The sequence below is a fragment of the Pteropus alecto genome, unplaced genomic scaffold (assembly GCF_000325575.1).
Source record: "Pteropus alecto unplaced genomic scaffold, ASM32557v1 scaffold55, whole genome shotgun sequence".
NCBI lineage: Eukaryota > Metazoa > Chordata > Mammalia > Chiroptera > Pteropodidae > Pteropus > Pteropus alecto.
Genome location: NW_006436813.1, coordinates 1320045 through 1337564, shown reverse-complemented (window position 1 = coordinate 1337564; position 17520 = coordinate 1320045). Strand labels below are relative to the sequence as shown.

Genomic DNA, 17520 nt, shown 5'->3' with positions numbered 1-17520 from the left:
AGAGTGTTTGATGAAATCCAGCATCTATTTATGATAAAAACTCTCAGCAAAGTGGGAATAGAAGGAACATACCTCAACATAATAAAGGCCGTACAAGACAAACCCACAGCTAACATCATACTCAGTGGGGAAAGGCTAAAAGCGTTTTCCTTAAGATCAAGAACAAGACAAGGATGCCCACTTTCACAGCTTATATTTAACATAGTATTGGAAGTCCTAGCCACAGCAATCAGACAAAAAAAGAAATAAAGGCATCCAAATTGGAAAGGAAAAAGTAAAACTGTCATTATTTGCAGATGACATGATACTACAGAGAGACAACTAATGATTCCACAAAAAAACCTTTTAGAACTGATTGATGAATTCAGTAAAATAGCAGGATACAAAATTAATATTCAGATTCAAATAAACAGAAGCATATACCATGCTCATCAATAGGAAGAATTAACATCAGTAAAGTGTCCAGACTAACCAAAGCAATCTATAGATTCAGCGCAATCCCTATCAAAATACCATTGGCATTTTTCACAGAACACAAATAATCCTAAAATTTGTATAGAACCACAAAAGATCCCAAACAGTGACCTTGAGAAAGAACCTTGAGAAAGAAGAATAAAGTTGGAAGTATCACAAAACCTGATATCAAAATATTACAATCCTGTAGTAATCAAAGGAGGGAAAAATATACAACTGGGTAAAGATAATCTATTCAATAAATGGTGATGGGAAAACTGGACAGATACATGCAAAAAAATAAAAATAAAATTGGAGCACCTTACACCTAACACAAGAATAAACTCAAAATGGATTAACGATTTAAATATAAGGCCCCAAACTAAAAACTCCTAGAAGAAAACAGCTAGTAAACTTTCTGACATTGCTCTCGGTAATATTTTTTCTGATATATTACCTCAGGCCAGGGAAACAAAAGAAACGTAAACAAATGGGACTACATCAGACTAAAAAGTTTTTGAATAGCAAAAGAAACCATCGACAAAATGGAAAGACAACCTACTGAATGGAAGAAGATATTCATCAATGATACATTCGATAAAGTGTAATATTCAAATTTTATAAAGAATTCACACAACTTAACACCAAAAACAGTTTTCCAAAGAGGACATATGTGTGGCCAATAGACATATGAAAAGATACTCAATGTCACTAATCATCAGAGAAATTCATATTGAAACCACAATGAGCTATCACCTCACACCTGTCAGAATGGCTATCAGCAATAAATTAATGAATAACAAGTGTTCGCTAGTATATAGAGAAAAGGGAACCCTGATGTATTGTTGGTGGGAATGCAAATTGGTACAGCCACTATGGAAAACAGGATGGAGGTTCTTCAAAAAAACAAAAAACAAAAAAACAACCCCCCCCCCCAAAAAAAACCAAATCTTATGACCCAGCAATTCCACTTTTGGGTATTTATCCAAAGAAACCCAAACACTTAATTGGAAAAAAATATAGGTAGCTTTATGTCCATTACAGCATTATGTACACTATCCAAGATATGGAAGCAACCTCAGTGCCCATCAATAGACGGCTGGCAAAAAGATATATATATCTCTCTCTCTCTCTCTCTCTCTCTCTCTCTCTCTCTCTCTCTCTCTCTCTCTCTGTATATATATATGTATGTATACATATATACATATATATATGTATGTATACACACACACACATATATATATGTAACTGCAACATATATATATATATTGTAAATAATGCTGCAATATATATATGTTGCAGCATTATTTACAATAGCCAAGATATGGAAGCAACCTAAGTACCCATCAATAGATGATTGGGTAAAGAAGTGGTACATATATACAATGGAATATTACTTGGCTATAAAAAAAGAATGAAATCTTTGCGACAACATGGATGGACCTGGAAAATATTATGCTAAGTGAAATAAGTCAGACAAAGAAAGACAAATCCATATGATCTCACTTATATGTGGAATCTAAAGAACAAAATAAACAAACAAAAAAAAACACAACAAATCAAAAACAGACTCACAGATGCAGGAAACAAGCTAATGGTTGCCAGATGGGAAGTGGTTTGGGGGACTGGGTAAGAAAGTGAAGGGCTTGAGAAGTACAAATTGATATTTATGAAATAGTCATGGGTATGTAAAGTAAAGCATAGGGAATATAGTCAATAATATGGTAATAACTGTGCATAGTGCCAGGTGGGTACTAGACTAGTCAAGGGCATCACTTCACAAATTATGTAAATGTCTAACCACTGTGCTGCATACCTGAAAGTAATATAAAATAATATTGAATGTCAAGTGTAATTGAAAAATAAAAAAGGCGGGGGGAATGTGAAGGGGAATAAGAGATTCAAACTTCCAGGTATAAAGCGAGTAAGTCATGCGGATGTAGCATATAGCATAGAGAATATAGTCAGTAATATTGTGATAGTGTTGTATGGTATAAGATAGTTGCTGGACTTATCATGGTGACCACTTCTTTAGGTATATAAATGATGACTTATGTTCACGCAAAAACCTATACATGAATATTTATAGCAGTTTTCTTCATAATGGCCTCAAAATGGAAATAATCAAGAGGTTCTTAAACGGATGAATGATTACACAAATTGTGGTACATCCTTAACATGGACTAGTACTTAGGAGTAAGAAGAACCAAACTACAATATATGCGACAACCAGTGAATTATGCTGAATGAAAAAAAAAGCTATTTGCTCTTAAGAGATTACACTATTGCATGATTCCACTTATATACATTTTTGAAATGACAAAATTATAGAAACGAAGAATAGATTAGTGGTTGGCAGGGGCTAAATAGGGGGTGGGGGAGTAGGAAGTGGGTGTAGCTATGAAAGAGCAACCAAAGGGCTCCTTGTGGTGATGGAGTGGGCTCTGTCCTTCCTGTATCCATGTCAACATCCTGGTTGAGATGGTTTGGCAAGATGTTACCATTGGAAGAAACTGCATAAAGGGTAGTACAGGATCTCTCTGTATCATGCCATACCACTGCATGTTAATCTATAATGATCTCAAAATCAAAAATTTAATTAAAAACACAACAAAACAAAAGACATTGATGCCTGGGACTCACCCTGGACTAATTACATCAGGACCTCAGGGCAGGCCGACAGAGGGGGTCGCGTAAGACTCTCCAAGTAACCAGCGTTCGCCCAGGGCTAGGCACTGCTGGTCTAAGGCTCTCAGGCTCGGCTGCGTGAGCAGCACTGTGCGGTCATAAGGCACAGGAGAGGGTGGCTGAGTGCACAGGGCTTCAAGCTCTTCACACGCTTCGTCTCACAGGAGGGGCTCCTCTGTCCTAAAATTAATTTGAAAACCACTGTCCCCAGGATATGGGCTCTTAAAACCAAGACATCTTTTGGAGCAGAGAAGAGCTTTCTAGGGTGATAGAATGCAAATCTCAGACCATCCTCCACTGGGCAGCTGATGGTTCCTAGACATGCAGTTTGGATCAGACAGGCTGACCCTGGGACGTGGGGTCCTACTGCCTCGTCCTTGACCATACCCCACTGCAGTTAGGGTGAGACAGTCTGACTCAGCTTGCTCAGGAGATATCCTCACGAGGGGAGACCATCCATACGTCACAAACTGCTAGAGGGGAGGGGCAAAGACAGCTACTATTGGATAAGTGACTGATTATCAAAGATTCCGAAGATGATAACAGCAATGGAGAGACAGCATCTGGGGGGCACAGGAGGACACCTAGCTCATTCCACCTCCGTTCTCTAGAGCACCTGGGTATCCTGACTCCACATATCCCTAAAGTGAGGTCCTACACTGGGGTTGGATGTTGGCTCCTTGTCCCGTGATAGATGGGCCATAGAAAATGCTGGGGAAATGTACTTGGAGCCAGATTCCATGTCCCTCCACCCTGCAGTCGGTTCAGCCAGCCATTCTGATGAGGAACGTGACAAGTCGGATAGGCAACTTTTCTTGGTCCCTCCCTGGGAGCGTCAGGACTCCTATCGGAACCTCCTTCTCTCACTGCCAACAGTTGGAAAGAAAGTCCTGGGGGAAAACCTGGGGTTAGCGTCCCCCCAGAACCGTTCTTTTATGCTCACCTTCGACAACTCCACAGACGTTGGCATACACATCCAATATCTTTTTCCTTCGACTTTGAACCTATGAAAAAAGTTAAGAGAATGTTAATTTTCAGAAAGGAGGAAAATGGAAGCAAACAAAGAACCAAGTCCTCCATCTCCCCTGAGTTTCAATCAGAAATGTTGAATCGCGTCCTTATATGAACATCTTATCCATAATTCAGAGAAAAAGGCTTTCTTTGGGTTATCCAACTCAAGCACCTTAAATGTCCATTGGGTGGGGGACTTCTTAGGCTCCCCTGGACATTCAGACTCACTAGACAACCGGAGGCTGCATCTGGTATCTGTCTATAAGGATGAATGTCAGAGACCTCGGTTTCCAGCAGGCAGCCAGGAAATGAGGCCCATGATGGACAGGTGCAGAAGTGGCTTCGGCTGGAAGGCCCCATGCCGCACTGGAGTCAATACCTCTCAGAACAACTCCATAGGCCTCCAGGGTCCTGCAAGTGATAGGCCCCACTGCAGAGGTCATGGAACTGGGCAGCCCAGAGCTGTCCCTGTCAGGACCCACACCAGATCTAGCCTCTCCATCAGGGACAGTATCACCACAAGCAGCACTGCCTAGCAATGTAGCTGACCGGATGCTTGGATCAGGCTGCCAGTAAACCTCATGCTAGACTCTCAGGTTGCCTGGGGCAGGGCTTTGCTCATCTTTGTCTACACCCCTTGCCATGGCACATTCCAAGGAAGTGTGCTTCAGGTGACAAACCATGTGGAGCATTTTTACATGAAAAATGTACATTCTATCTACATATAGCTATATATAGATTACTGTATAAACAGTTATATATAGCTATTATATATAACTATTATACATCTGTTGGATATATACTAGTATGTTTACAACCAGATATATAATAGTTAAATATTTCTGTCCTATGGCATTCCAAGCAATTTTAAATTTTTTGTCTTTGCTTATTATTCTTCATTTTCTTCTATATAATGAGAGAAATAAGTTTTCTCTCATTATATAATGAGAGAAATAAGTTTTCCATTTTTAAAATATCTTGCTTTAAACCTGTCACTCCATCTAGGTTTCCCGGCTCGGGCTTGTGAGATTACCACCACGCCACACAGCAGAACTTATGCAATAATGAGGTCACGTCTTTTGGTGCATTGCCCTGCTGCACCAGTAAATCGTAAGGTGTATGGACAGGCCGCCAGAACCTCACCCCAGCCGACTTGGTGGTGGTGGCAGACTTCTCCCTGGCCAGGTGGACCAGCGAAAGCAAGCACAGCTCTGGGGATCCCTGCTTGTCGGCGGCGGGCTCCTCGTCACTGTCCATGCTCCTACTTAGCAGCTGCTCATTCTCAGATGAGGCATCATTCTCGCTGTGGAAACAAGAAGGGGAGGTGTCAGCGGTGCCCCACTGGTGGAGACAGTCGAGATGCAGTGACTGGTTCCTCAGGCTTTTACTAGGCAGCTCATGGGCACGAGGTGTGGGATATGAGAAAGACAGCCTGCCTTCTGCTTTTTTTCCAAACAAAGAAGTTGGATGCAGGGTGGCCCACAGGTGCTATGTGAGGAGACTTGCATGGGGCTCTGGGAGTGCCTCAGGGTGGTGGGACACAAGTGAAATGGCATCTGCTCGTCCCTCCAACCCACCCAGTTCAGGAAAGGGTTCTTGACTATGTTACAGCTGGCGATATTTCAAGAGAAGCACCACGTTCAACCTTGCGTCTTCATGTAGCGAATAAGTTGATGTGGCCGGTACAGAATTCGTGCCAGCTCTCTGAAATAACTGAAAACAAAGCTGAACAGAGCCAGAGCCTGAGGAGCCTCCTGTTGACTAGGGGGTGACCCGGCTGAGATGTGTGTGCCATGGAGTGGGAGCCACAGTAAGCCAAGTGAGAGGCTTTAGAAAATTGCACAGAAAGGCAGGTGGGCTCACGTCACATCACTGCACACTGTCCAGGCCCATGGGCACATGTAGGTTGAAGCTCAGATCCTCAAATCATTCCAAATATGTGCAAAGCAACATTCTTTTTTGTAGGCATCCTGCTTATTTCCTGTGGTTTGGCTGAAGACTTATAAAGAATTATATTTGCTAGTAATTGGGTGACAGTAATGAAGCTCACACTCAGACATAACCCTAGAGACAGGATGATACAAAGAAAACAAAAATAGTGGGTGAAGCTCATGAAGTTTCAGGCCTCATGGGAGTTGGCTGACCTGCCACTGTTCCCACCTGAGAGCAGGAAAGGTGGAAAAGCACTGCTGTCCCCAAACCACAGAGCAGCCCCAGGTGGTCCCCTAAGACCTAAGAGCAGGCAGAGGGGATGAAAGCTCAGTGCCTTGTCTTTTGAAGCATAATTATTGAGTGTTAATTTTTATGTAGCACTTGTGTATGAAAGAAGCATTATTTTTCCAAGTAGGGTCCCCAAATATTTCCTCGGTTTTTAGAGGAAACTTTAGTCATAGGATGTGTCTCTGCCCTTTTGAGTGTGCTTTTTCTCCCCTCCTCTTGAGACTGAGAAAAGGCTGGAAGGACAGACTACAAGTTCCCCGGGTTTTGAAAAAATGACCATTGGGAACGGAGGCACTTAGCAGAAACAACCATTCTCTAAGAGACTGTTGAATTGAGTGCACACAATCCACTTTCTTTTCCCAGTTTCCAAAAATGTCATGCTTAAATTTGCTTCCTGCCCTTGTGTCAGAAATGTTGAGTTTTCTATATGAGATAACACGTTTGGTAGGGCTTTATAAATGTCAAAACTCTACATAAACATTTGGATTCATTATCATTCCTAAAATGCAAGGCTTTGCAAGAGTTCATGTACCCTGGAAAGATCACAGGCCAGGGGTTGGGAGAGGAGGTATCTAACTTCTGCTCTTTGCATAACCAGCTTGGTGACCGCTCATGGCCTCCGTGCCCCCAACTGCAACAGGGGCATTTGGGGCGATGGGGTCCTGGGATGGCCGTGGGGTGGAGGCCTGGCAGGGGACCATTTATTGTGTGTGGGGTGGATTTTTGGAACCTAAGCAGGACTAAGTCCAAATGACCATACAAGGGGGTGAATAAAAAGTTTACTTCCCTCCACCCTAGATGTTAAAGCTGGGGATGATTCCGCAATTCAATGTGTGTGTGGTAAATACGGTAAAGACGTCATGTGTTAAACCTCTTCCTTAAGAGGTCTTATTTCGCGAAGTGTTAGCGGTTGGTCCAAAGCCTGGATCCAGACAGCCTGGACTTGGCCCGCAGCCCTGCCACTCACTGGGTGTGTGACCAGAGGGACATGACAACTTCCAAACCTTGGCTTCCTACAAATGTAAATAATGTTAGCACCTAGCTCACAAAACTTGTGGAGGTAACACATTCATGCTTGGTGGGTAGTAAGCACCAAATATTTGGTAGCCACCATCATCACCACTGTTACAGTATTGTGGGGGTATCAGTTCTAGCATTAGCACTAATGTGTCAGCATTCATATTGGCGGGAGCAGCAGTAATATTAACCAGGCTCCTGGAAAACAAGGCAGCACATGGAAGCTTTGGGGTCTTCATAAGGAGGGTGGATGTTGAAGAGGAAGACCTGGGGCACCTGGCCCTGGAGGAAGGCAGGAGGGCCAACCCAGAGCAGCAGGCAGATGTTAATCCCTGTCCCTAACAATGCCTGGCCCCTGCTGCAAGTGAGCAGTGAGGCCAAGACACCATGCTTACTGGGACTGCCTCACTGTCCCTGGGGCCCTGCTCTCTCTGGAGCTGTCCGTAGCACAGCCTCCAGGCCAGTTGCCAGGCTTCTCAGTGCACACCTTGTCTGGCATGCCCAGTACCCCTTCCTACTCAGGAGCCCTGAGGACCCTCTGACTTAATCCTGGAACTGGGGGCTGCTGAGGCTGCTTTGGCTTGACTTACCTCTTGGCAGTCTTTGCTGGAGTTGCTGTCAGCTTCTCAAATTCATCCTTCTCAGAGAAAATCACCACACTGTCTGTAGGTAAATGGGATGATTGGGGGAAAGAGGAGTTAGAGGCAGCTCTAGCTCTGAGCTTGTCCTTCCCTTGATCACTTCCTCATTAGCAGACCTGTCTGATGACTAAACCACACTGCCCTAAGGATTAAGCACAATGTGGGTGCATTGACACCTCTTCCTGAGACCCCTGTTCTAAGTGGCATGGAGCATAGCCAGCTAGGAGGCCAGACTGCCGGGGTAGTGGCCAGAGGGGTGGAACATCTCCACCCTGTAGACAGACATCATGCTCATGGGGACTCTGTTTGCAGACCTTGGGCCTCTTTCTTCTCCTCTTCCTTGGTCACTTGGGCTTCCGCATTCTTCACTGAGTGGCTGGTGCAGCAGGCTGGTTGGAGAAAAAGAAAGGTGTTAGCAGCCAGGCTCACTGACTGGGTAAGATGATGCAGCTGTCCAAGGAGGAAGGGGTATGAGGCAAGCTTTGGGGAGCAGTCACCTGGGGCAGGAGGCTTTGTCTTCATGATGTAAAACATGATGATGAGGACAATGGCGATGGCCATGATGAAGATGGTGGACATAGCAATGATCAGGGCCGTGGCCAGGTGTCCTTGGCCTGAGAGCTCTGCTGAAATTGGGGAGAGAAGGCAATGACTTAGGGCTCAAGTGTCCCAACAGGAATCCTTCCATCAGGCAGGGCCCTTTATCCTTCAAGACCATGGCCCCTGCAAGCAATGGCCCCACCACTGGGACACTTCCAGAGAACCTTCAGAATCAAATAATGCTTGCTAAGTCTGAGAACCCAGCTCTGCAAGTTTGCTTAGGCTATCTCATCAGGACTGCCCACGAGCTCCCCATTGCTGATCTCAACCAAAGCAAATCCAGACCTTTCCAGAACACCATGGTTTAGGTTTGCTTGGTTGTTCCTGGGGTGCTTGCCCTTGGTTCTACTAGTTGGGGAGCTGGCATGCGTGCTGAGTACACCGTGAGATTTTGAAGGCACCCCAACTCTCACTGAGGACCTGAGCCTTAAATATGCTTAAACAACAGATGTCATTGAGACAGTGCAAGAGGGCAGGAGGAGCCAGCACCAGGTCTTGCTCTGAGAGAAACTGTGGACCTTGGGGTCTTCCTCCACCCTTCCATCCCAAAGGGATTGGAGGGTGAAATGTAGTTACTGGAAATAGACATTAAAGTGTTGAAGTCAGGAGGTTTATATGAAAGCCAGCAACAGAATTGCTATTGATATCAGGCTTAACCGAAGCCCAGGAAGCTGGTTTCCCTCTCGCCCTGGCCACTCATGCCCTGAGCACCACTCCTACTACCTTGGGAATGTGCCTTCCTGACCAGCACGTTCGACTGGGCCCAGACACCCATAGAGTGATCAGTTTCACACCTAGCAGAGGTAATTACTGACTTTCAGCAACTGGGGAGCATCGAGTGTGATTAAATCACATCAGGGAGGTGATTTGAAGTGGGGAAGAGCTCCATGGTCATTCCTGATAATTATTTCCTCTCTTCCTCTCCACTTGACCCAACCCCCACCCGCCTCACATCTAGGTGGTTAACTCCAGAAGATCAATACCTGAGTGCCTTCCCTACCTTTATGGGCGTGCTGGAAAGGAGAGAGGGTACTGCTGCCAGAAGTGCTGGGGAAGTTGGCAGAAACCCCCGAAGTGGCTCCCACACCTGTAAAGAGAACAGTCACTGTGCGTTCTCAAAAATGACCTGCAGAACCCCACCTTCAACACTGAAACACAAGATGTGGCAACAGAGCTAACTGTTCTTGATTATGAATGGGCTAGAGTTTAATAATCCCCAAAATGCATTCTGACCTCTCAAGGGTTGTTATTTTTTAAGTAAGACACACTGAGGGATAACGCTGCTAAAAGTAAACTGCAGGAGCTGGGGACTTTGCAAGCGTCCCCAACTTAATTTTCCTATGAATAAAGATAAAATATATGCAATATACAAAAATGAAGAATGTATAGTACATAAAAGCATTATTAGAAGAAAGTAGTACTTGAGTAATTCATTCAATTACATAGAACGGGAATATATTTTTAATACTTGTCCTAGAAGTAATAAAATAATATATACTATATGTTATAAAAGTAATATATGCTCATTATTTTAAAAATCTAGAAAAAATCAGAATACAAGAAAGAAGTAAAAAAGTCACCCACAGCCTCATTGTCTAAAGTTGACATTTTGCTGTATTTCCCTCCAGGATTTTTCCTATGATGTATTTTTAAAACAGTTGTCACCAAACTATTTAAGAGCAGGCATGAGCTTGGTCTTCTCTCAAAACTGTGATTCATAAGACTCCCCTTCTATGTAAAAAGTGTCACTTAGCAGAGATGAAATGGCCACTGATTTTGTCATCAGTCAAATCGCTAAATTGTTCAGTTAAAATTAACAAACAAAAATGTTCTATCACAGAATAGATGATGCCCTGATGGTCAACCTTCCTTTAGGCTGGACTTGAGTTTTACAGTTATTAAAAATAGTCATATTCCAAATAAGTTTCCTCCTGTCTCACTTTTACCTCTACCAGTTCTGCAGTAGTTGGGGAAGTGGGTTGCCCTAAGTTAGGACAAGTGAGTGGTCTCTCTAAAATCAAGACATGTTGGTCCTCCCAGCAGCGCATTCTGGAGGAACGGCTCCGATGCCTGCACCCTGGTCAGCAAGGCTTCTGTGAGAAACAAGGATGTTTTCTTTAAGAGAAGGCTCTCAGGAGAAACACAGCCAACTGCTCTGCGAGTGGTATTTCTAAAGCTACCCGCACACAGCTTGGGGCAAGCCAGGAGACAGTGACCACAGCCAATGGCAAGGAAGGTCCTGCTGCATTATCTATACATCTGCATCCAGTCAGTAGAGAAGATAACAGGAGAGCAGGGTCAGAAACTTCTAATTCTCATGTCTTTGAACACAAATAGAAAACGCTACAAATAAAATAGGTAGCAGTTTGGGAGGGAGTGGGGACAGGCTGAAGACTGGCTCCTGGTGTAAGTCTGCATTTCTATGAGGTGCCAGATGTTTCAGGGGAAGCTCATCACTCAGGTTGGACAGGAAATTAAACTGTTATGGGTACATGAGAAATATGTATGACCTGCTAGCTGAGGGGCAAACATGCTGGCTCTTTAGGCAACAAACCAGAATGTCAAGGAGCAGTGCAGGGTGTGAAGGCTCGTGCCCTCCTCAGTACCCTGGACAGGGGCCGGCCCTGGGGAGCCCAAGAAGGCTTATTGGCAGGGCTAGGGTGCATGCTACTGGTGCCATTCTGCTGCCCTCCCAGCACCTGCTCGGAGCAGTTTTCTGTGTCATTTAAAACACTTGCTGAGTCAGTGCTCTTAGAGTCAGAGGCGTCTCCTTTCTGGGGATTTGCCACTTCTGGAGCCCAGGGACTTCACTTACTGGGAGCTCCTGGCCTCTGCCCCCTCGCCTGGTCTCAGTTGCCTGTGGGATTGCTGCAAACATGGGTGTGGGTGCCACCAGACCACTGCATGACAGATGGGGCAGTCCCTTCTCTCTGCAGGGCATGGTGAGCTCTGTGGTTCCCGCTTCTTTGCTTCTTTTTTTTCAACTGTTGTCATCGGGATGGCTTCTTAGCTTTTCTACCAAGAGAGTGAAGAGTGCTGAGTGGTATAAGGGGCATTGAAGCAACAGGCCAGTAAGGGCTGCCCTTTGAATCAACAGAGACTACAGAAGTGAAACTGCTCAGAACAGAGGGGGCTCATCGAAGTTCTCAGGCCCCAAGCTTATGTCCCTGGAACCTTGTTCCTTCTTTCTGTAATGGACAGTCAGTGAGGGGGCAGGAAGCCAGGAACTGGGACATGGGACTTGGTGGGTAGTTGGAGAAGGAATGTCGCTGATGACAGCTGGAAGGTGTGGATCTTCTTTCTTCCTCTCCTGGGCCTTCCTGTACCTGCTCTGCCTTGAGAAAGGCCCCTGCTGGTGTCCAGAGCTTAGAGAGATGGTTCTTTGCCATTCTAGAGGATAAACAGCTTCCCCCACCCCACTTCCCAAACTTATAATAAATTTCTTAATTTAGATGAGATTTAAATGAGATTAAATTAATTTAGCCTGCCCATCTGACCTCAGAACCAGTGGCCTCCCGGGGAGGTGCTGGTGGAGGTACGTGGTCCCCCGGGGGAGAGGTGCATGTTTCTCGACAGCTACTCACTGTCAAATGACCAAGCTGGAGGCTCTGCCTTTCAATCCTCACACACCACACAGATTCCCTTTGAAAGTTCCAGAACAATAAGATGGACTTCAGATTTTTAGCTTCAGATTTTTCATTGCACTGGGAAGCAGCCTGTCAAACTTCATCCAGGGAGGTGAGAAAAAGCAACATGGGACATTGCTTCAGGTATAACTAGTTTCCTTTTTAAAAGCAAATAGGACATTGAAAACAAAGCTAATCTATTTGTTTGTGAGGAGCTCAAAAGAGATTAACCTATGTAGACTACCTATAGGCTCTATTTGTGGATATTGGCCATCTTTGTCTCTCTTGTCCCTTTCTTCTGGGGCTTGCTGGCTAAGGCCGGGTGACAGAGGTTGGGGTTGGGGATATAAATATACCCATGCCTGTGGCCTAGAGAAGGACGATGAGAGCAGTCTAGCAGCACTCAGACTTATGAAATGCCTTTGCACCCAACTGGCATGGCTGGTTAGCAGGCAATGCACACAGGCTACTGCACAGCAGTAATGCACACCTTGCTGCACCTGGCGGGTGCTGCCTGCCCTCAGTCAGGTGGCAAGCTGGGCCATGCCTTTATCCTGATTTACTTGGCATTTCCCCCAAGTGAATTCCAGCTGGTGTTGACTGAACAGTTGTGTTCTGAGCACATCTGAGGGTAAGAGGGAGAGTGGGCAGGAAGGCTGCATGACTAGAAGTCTATCTCTGTGGGCATGTCCTTTCAGGACAGAATGCCATCACCAGAGGACCCTGCATGGCACGTTGTCCTGTCCAGGTTCTGTTCTGGTCTAATGAGGTTTAACTCAACACTAATAAAAATGTTTTGTGTCTGGAAGGTTTTCCTTTGTTTCAACACATGTCATATCTTTTCGATTCACTTGGCCTCTGTGGAACGGATCACTGATGAAAATGTTTCTCAGTGTTTTTTCTGTTGGATGGTCAACCACTGATCCATCTTACTTTCCATAATGCTTTCATTTGGAGCCCGGCTTTGGATAAGCAAAGATGAGGTCTTTTATAATGGGTAAGGGAAGGTTGGTGGAAACTGTAGTCCCAGAAAATAGACAGAAATTTCCACACAAGGTCTCTATTAAAAAGAAAGAGGGTGGAGTCTGAGTTTGAGGCAGCATTGACTCTGGATTGTAGGTCCAGGCAGGTAGGGGCTCTCCACAGAGTACACTTATCTTCCTCAGGAGGATTCTGAGAACTGTAAGCATGTGGTTTACTATAGTTATACTTATATTCAATGCAAAGATAGGATTTACCCCATAAAGTCTTTGAGGTTTGTTAATCCACACAATTTATAAATGTGCCAGTACGTGTTAGAGATGGCTGGCATTCTCTACATTGGGCAAACAACTTGAGTTTTTAGGAATGATCTGTTTGTTGATTCTTACAGCTGTCAACGAGGGTGCCCCAGGCTGTTGCATTGGCTCAGCACCCCCTTGGTGGCCGGCCCTGGAATAATGGGCAGAGACAGACTTGGCAGCTCAATGTGGGTGGGGTCCCCAGGAGCTTGCTGGAAAGGCAATCTTGGAATTCACCACAGACCTGCTACATCAGGATTTGTTTCTTAACAGGACCCCTGGTGATGAGTGTGCACATTCAAGTTTGAGAAACATTCATTGGAAACAGCTGGTCATGCATCTGGGGAGGCAGAGGCTTCACACTGGAGTTACATCACTGTTGGGCATTGCACACTGGCCTCAAAAGGGAAATGCACCACAGTGCTCCTGGTGACAGAGTGGAATTCTCCAGAAGGCATGTCCATCCTGGACTTGACTCAGGGGTCATAATCACTGACGAGTAATAATAAAAAGAACAATGACAATTATGAGGAACAACTGCTGGGTGCAAGACCCACCATGATCTCATGGATACCTCCAGCAGTCTGTGAGGGTGCGATGCATGCTCGCCGTGTCCCAGGTGCACTGAGGAGGCACAGGAGGTCCGCTGTGCAAGGCGGAGCTGCACAGGCTCTGGGAGGCCCCGGGCGGCGCTCGCTTGCTAGACCAAAGCTTTACTATCTACTGAGTGCTGCATGCACACAAGAGTGGGCACTTCATGCACACTTGACAGGTCATTTCCTCCCAACAATCTTATGAGATGGACACCCCCATTTTACAGATGGGGAAACTGAGGTATGCAGTAACTTTCCCCAAAGTGGAGGTGACAGGGTAGGTAGAGAGGTAGATATGAGCTGGAGGGAGAAGGACAATGAAGGGTTAACGAGGCCCCAAGCCCAGCTCAACATAAGAAAATATACAGCCATAGGTCTGGCTCGCCTGTGGAGCCTCCCACATTCCCCCAAGTCAGAAGCCAGACAGGCAGGCAAAAAAGGCTAGCAGCGCCTGGCACCCTCCTCACCCTCTTCTCCCCACCGCGTTTCCCCTGGTCAGTTAAATGCAAATGACCATTAATGACCTTACTCCGGGTCGCTCAATCGGTATGGGCAAAATTAGTTAACTGGGCAAGCGTCTACCCTCAAAATCTTCAGGGCGCAGGTGTACAACTTCCCATCGACGGGTACACACTGCGCAGGCCCCGGCTTGGAGTAGGCGGGTCTAAAAGAGGAGCAGAAAATTCGTGCCCTTTGAGGTAGGAGAGACAGAAGGAAAACAAACTGTATGGCCTGTGTAAACCCCAACCCTTGACTTGTCCGGACACTTGATTCTACATCGAGCTGCCCGTGTGGACTCTCTCCCAAGTGTACTGCGCTTGCTTGCTTGCTTTACTTAATAAAATTGCTTCTGCTTCTGTTTGCTACTCTTTGCCTGCTGTCCTTCTTGGAGCGTCCGACCTCCACTTAAATCTTTTGTGGGAGAATCCAAGGACAGAGCCCTGCCTCTCACACAACGCTGCCACTTGATTGCTGGGAACAGAAACTCTAACGAAAATCAAATCTGATGTCACACCCTTTCTTCCTCTATTATACCACGCCATCTCTTTGCCATTAGGACACCAGTTCCTTCAAGAAGCAGCCCACAGGCATGTGCAGAAAGCTTTGGTTGCACCAAGTGGATCATGCTCTTTGATGTAACTGAAAAATAACTGAAAGGCTTCTTTTCTCAATTCCAGGACACAAATACTGATGGAATTGAAGGTGGGAAAGGCTGTGCTTGTTCACTGTAACTGAAGCAACCAGGAAGGAAGGCCTCGAGCTTTCCTGATGGGCAAGTCACAAGCAGGAGAAGAGATGGCCCAGTTTCAAAGCTCTTGAGTACCCGGGGGTGTCCCTGCTACACTCCTGTGGTTTATGAAAGAGTTGTCATTTACGCTTGCTTCGTGCATTCAACATTCAAAGCATTTTGTGCACATTGTGACAACATGATTAGTACACTAAGAGGATGTTATTTTCTTAATTATACAGGAGGGAAAACAAACCGAGGGAGGTTTTATGGCTTGCATGGCATTTTACAGTCAGAGTACCAGGCTCCACCCTAAGCTCCACACACATCTGTTTGCATGAAGATTTTAGTCGGCCCAAAGGCAGGACCAATAGTGACCAGTGGCCATCCTCTGACTTCCTTTGTGCTACTACTTTGCAGTCCCAGAAACTAGAATTATTTTATTCCATTTAAACAATAACTGTATGGTGCTCTTCCATTCCTCCTGAGGGTATTTGGATAGGACCCCAAAAACTAACGAGCACTGTGGCCACTTCTAGGGGTACAGATCATTCTAGCCACACCATAGTTGGTGAGGCCGGTGTCATCTGGCAGGTAAGGAAAACTGAGGCTCTAGGAGGTTAGATAACTTATTTACACTACACAAGAATTTAAACTCAGGCAGCTAAGTTCCAGAGCAGGGCGCATAACCCACATCGGAGCTCTCCATGTGGTCTTGGCAGCCCCTGGGCACCTGTTAGCCTATATTCTCGGCCCTACCTGGACCTGCTGAATCAGGGGCAGGCCCAGCTCTGGGTGACTACAGCCCTCAGGGCTCTTATGAGAATCATGGTCCTGTACCTTATAGAAGATGCTATTTCTTTAAGGGGCACTGTACCCGAGCCCCCATGTACCGATTCAATCTGTGCAGCCCAGGGTTGACTCCTGCTCAGTTGGTACCCCTCACTCCCTGTAGTTCTCATACGTGTGCATCTGTGTCACTTGCTTTCCCTGGGGACCATGCCAAGTTCTCTTCGTCTGTGGATTGTGTAATCTGCTATCTATTGACTTTGGTATCAAAAGCATTAGCTTCGCATGGCAGGGGCCCAGGTAAATCACATAAAAACAAAACTAAAGTGAGCTTCTCAGGTAGAGGAAAGGGAGCTCTTGACCACTGACTGTGGGCTCAAAAAAGGCAGAGCTTGGTGGGGTCTGGGAAGCCAAATGCTAGACTGGGGTCCTGACCAATGAGGTCTCATCTAGTTGCTGGCTTTTTTGGGGGTGGGCTGCTGATAGCAGCTCTGTGAATTTAGGCCTCAGTGTCTTCATGGAGGCTATGGCCATCACCGACCTTCTAGTCTTGTCCGCTGATTCATGAGCAGGACCCTGGGTACAAACTCCCTGGACTGAGAACCAGTGCAGGGGGAAGTTCCGATCTCGGAACTGGAGAGAGCTTTCGCCACCACACTTGAGACCCTGTCCCAGGCAGGGCTCCATTCACCATGTCACCCACTAAGCTTAGCTGGTTGTATCTCCCCCATTTCCCAGGTGGGCAGAGGTCTGGGGGCTTGCTCTCTGGCTCTCAGTTCTGGTTTCTTTGCTGGCCCCCTTCAGGGCTGGATCCTACGAATTACTAGGAGGCCTTATTGAGAGCTGGTTTTCAGTTGAGCAATTAAGGACTAGGGGTTGGGGAGGGGGACACCCTCATTTTCAAAGTCTCCAAGACTCCTGTGCTTTGCACGCCCGGGCACTGACAGGGACACACTGCGTGTGTGAGCTTTCAAACAAAAGGGTCCCATGAGGAAGAGTTGCTTGTTTTCCAGGTTCCATAGGCATAGAACCTTTTCTAAATAGGTGGTGAGTTTCTGACATCTTCCCAGGTGAGGACTTCATCTCAGAACTATCTGGTACAGAATGGATTTAGAGTCCCCAGCGGAAGACTTGTTGGCAGCTGACTTCATCACAGTCCAGCTGGCAGCTGGGAGCCCTTGGGCCTCCTCTAACTAGTGAATTAATTAGCATATGGCTGGATAGGACTGCTCAGCTTTAAAGATGTATGTATTCATTATTGCCAATCTCCTCTACTTAAGCAGTCTGGAGGGAAGGAACCATCGCTGCCCTACCTCCCAGAGCACCTCCTCCAGCTGAACCTAAGGGCAAGGGGAGATGATGCTTCCTCTTCTT

The 17520-nt window shown here is 46.0% G+C and overlaps 2 protein-coding genes across 9 annotated transcripts in view; one reads left to right on the top strand and one right to left on the bottom strand.

The window, feature by feature from the left end:
- EDAR (ectodysplasin A receptor) overlaps positions 1 to 17520 on the bottom strand; it is a 97981-nt gene that overhangs the window by 6056 nt on the left and 74405 nt on the right. For 2 of the 5 annotated variants that reach the window (XM_025048487.1, XM_006914246.3), the window contains exons 7-12: positions 9631 to 9717; positions 8528 to 8653; positions 8345 to 8419; positions 7980 to 8052; positions 5296 to 5455; positions 4085 to 4145 (exon numbers count right to left, since the gene is read on the bottom strand). In XM_025048487.1, the coding sequence (XP_024904255.1) occupies positions 4085 to 4145; positions 5296 to 5455; positions 7980 to 8052; positions 8345 to 8419; positions 8528 to 8653; positions 9631 to 9717 (582 nt within the window). Of the gene's footprint in view, positions 1 to 3096; positions 3322 to 4084; positions 4146 to 5295; positions 5456 to 7979; positions 8053 to 8344; positions 8420 to 8527; positions 8657 to 9630; positions 9718 to 17520 lie in introns of all 5 variants that reach the window. The other 3 variants (XM_025048486.1, XM_015591252.2, XR_003046997.1) reach the window with 2 other exon arrangements.
- Positions 1 to 17520, top strand: part of CCDC138 (coiled-coil domain containing 138) — a 165210-nt gene that overhangs the window by 100551 nt on the left and 47139 nt on the right. The window contains exon 14 of one of the 4 annotated variants that reach the window (XM_025048483.1): positions 15308 to 15336. The exons of 1 other annotated variant lie outside the window; for it this stretch is intronic. In XM_025048483.1, the coding sequence (XP_024904251.1) occupies positions 15308 to 15321 (14 nt within the window). In that variant the 3' untranslated portion in view covers positions 15322 to 15336. Of the gene's footprint in view, positions 1 to 9588; positions 9612 to 13809; positions 14039 to 15307; positions 15337 to 17520 lie in introns of those variants that run through there. 2 more of the 4 variants (XM_025048481.1, XM_025048484.1) reach the window with 2 other exon arrangements.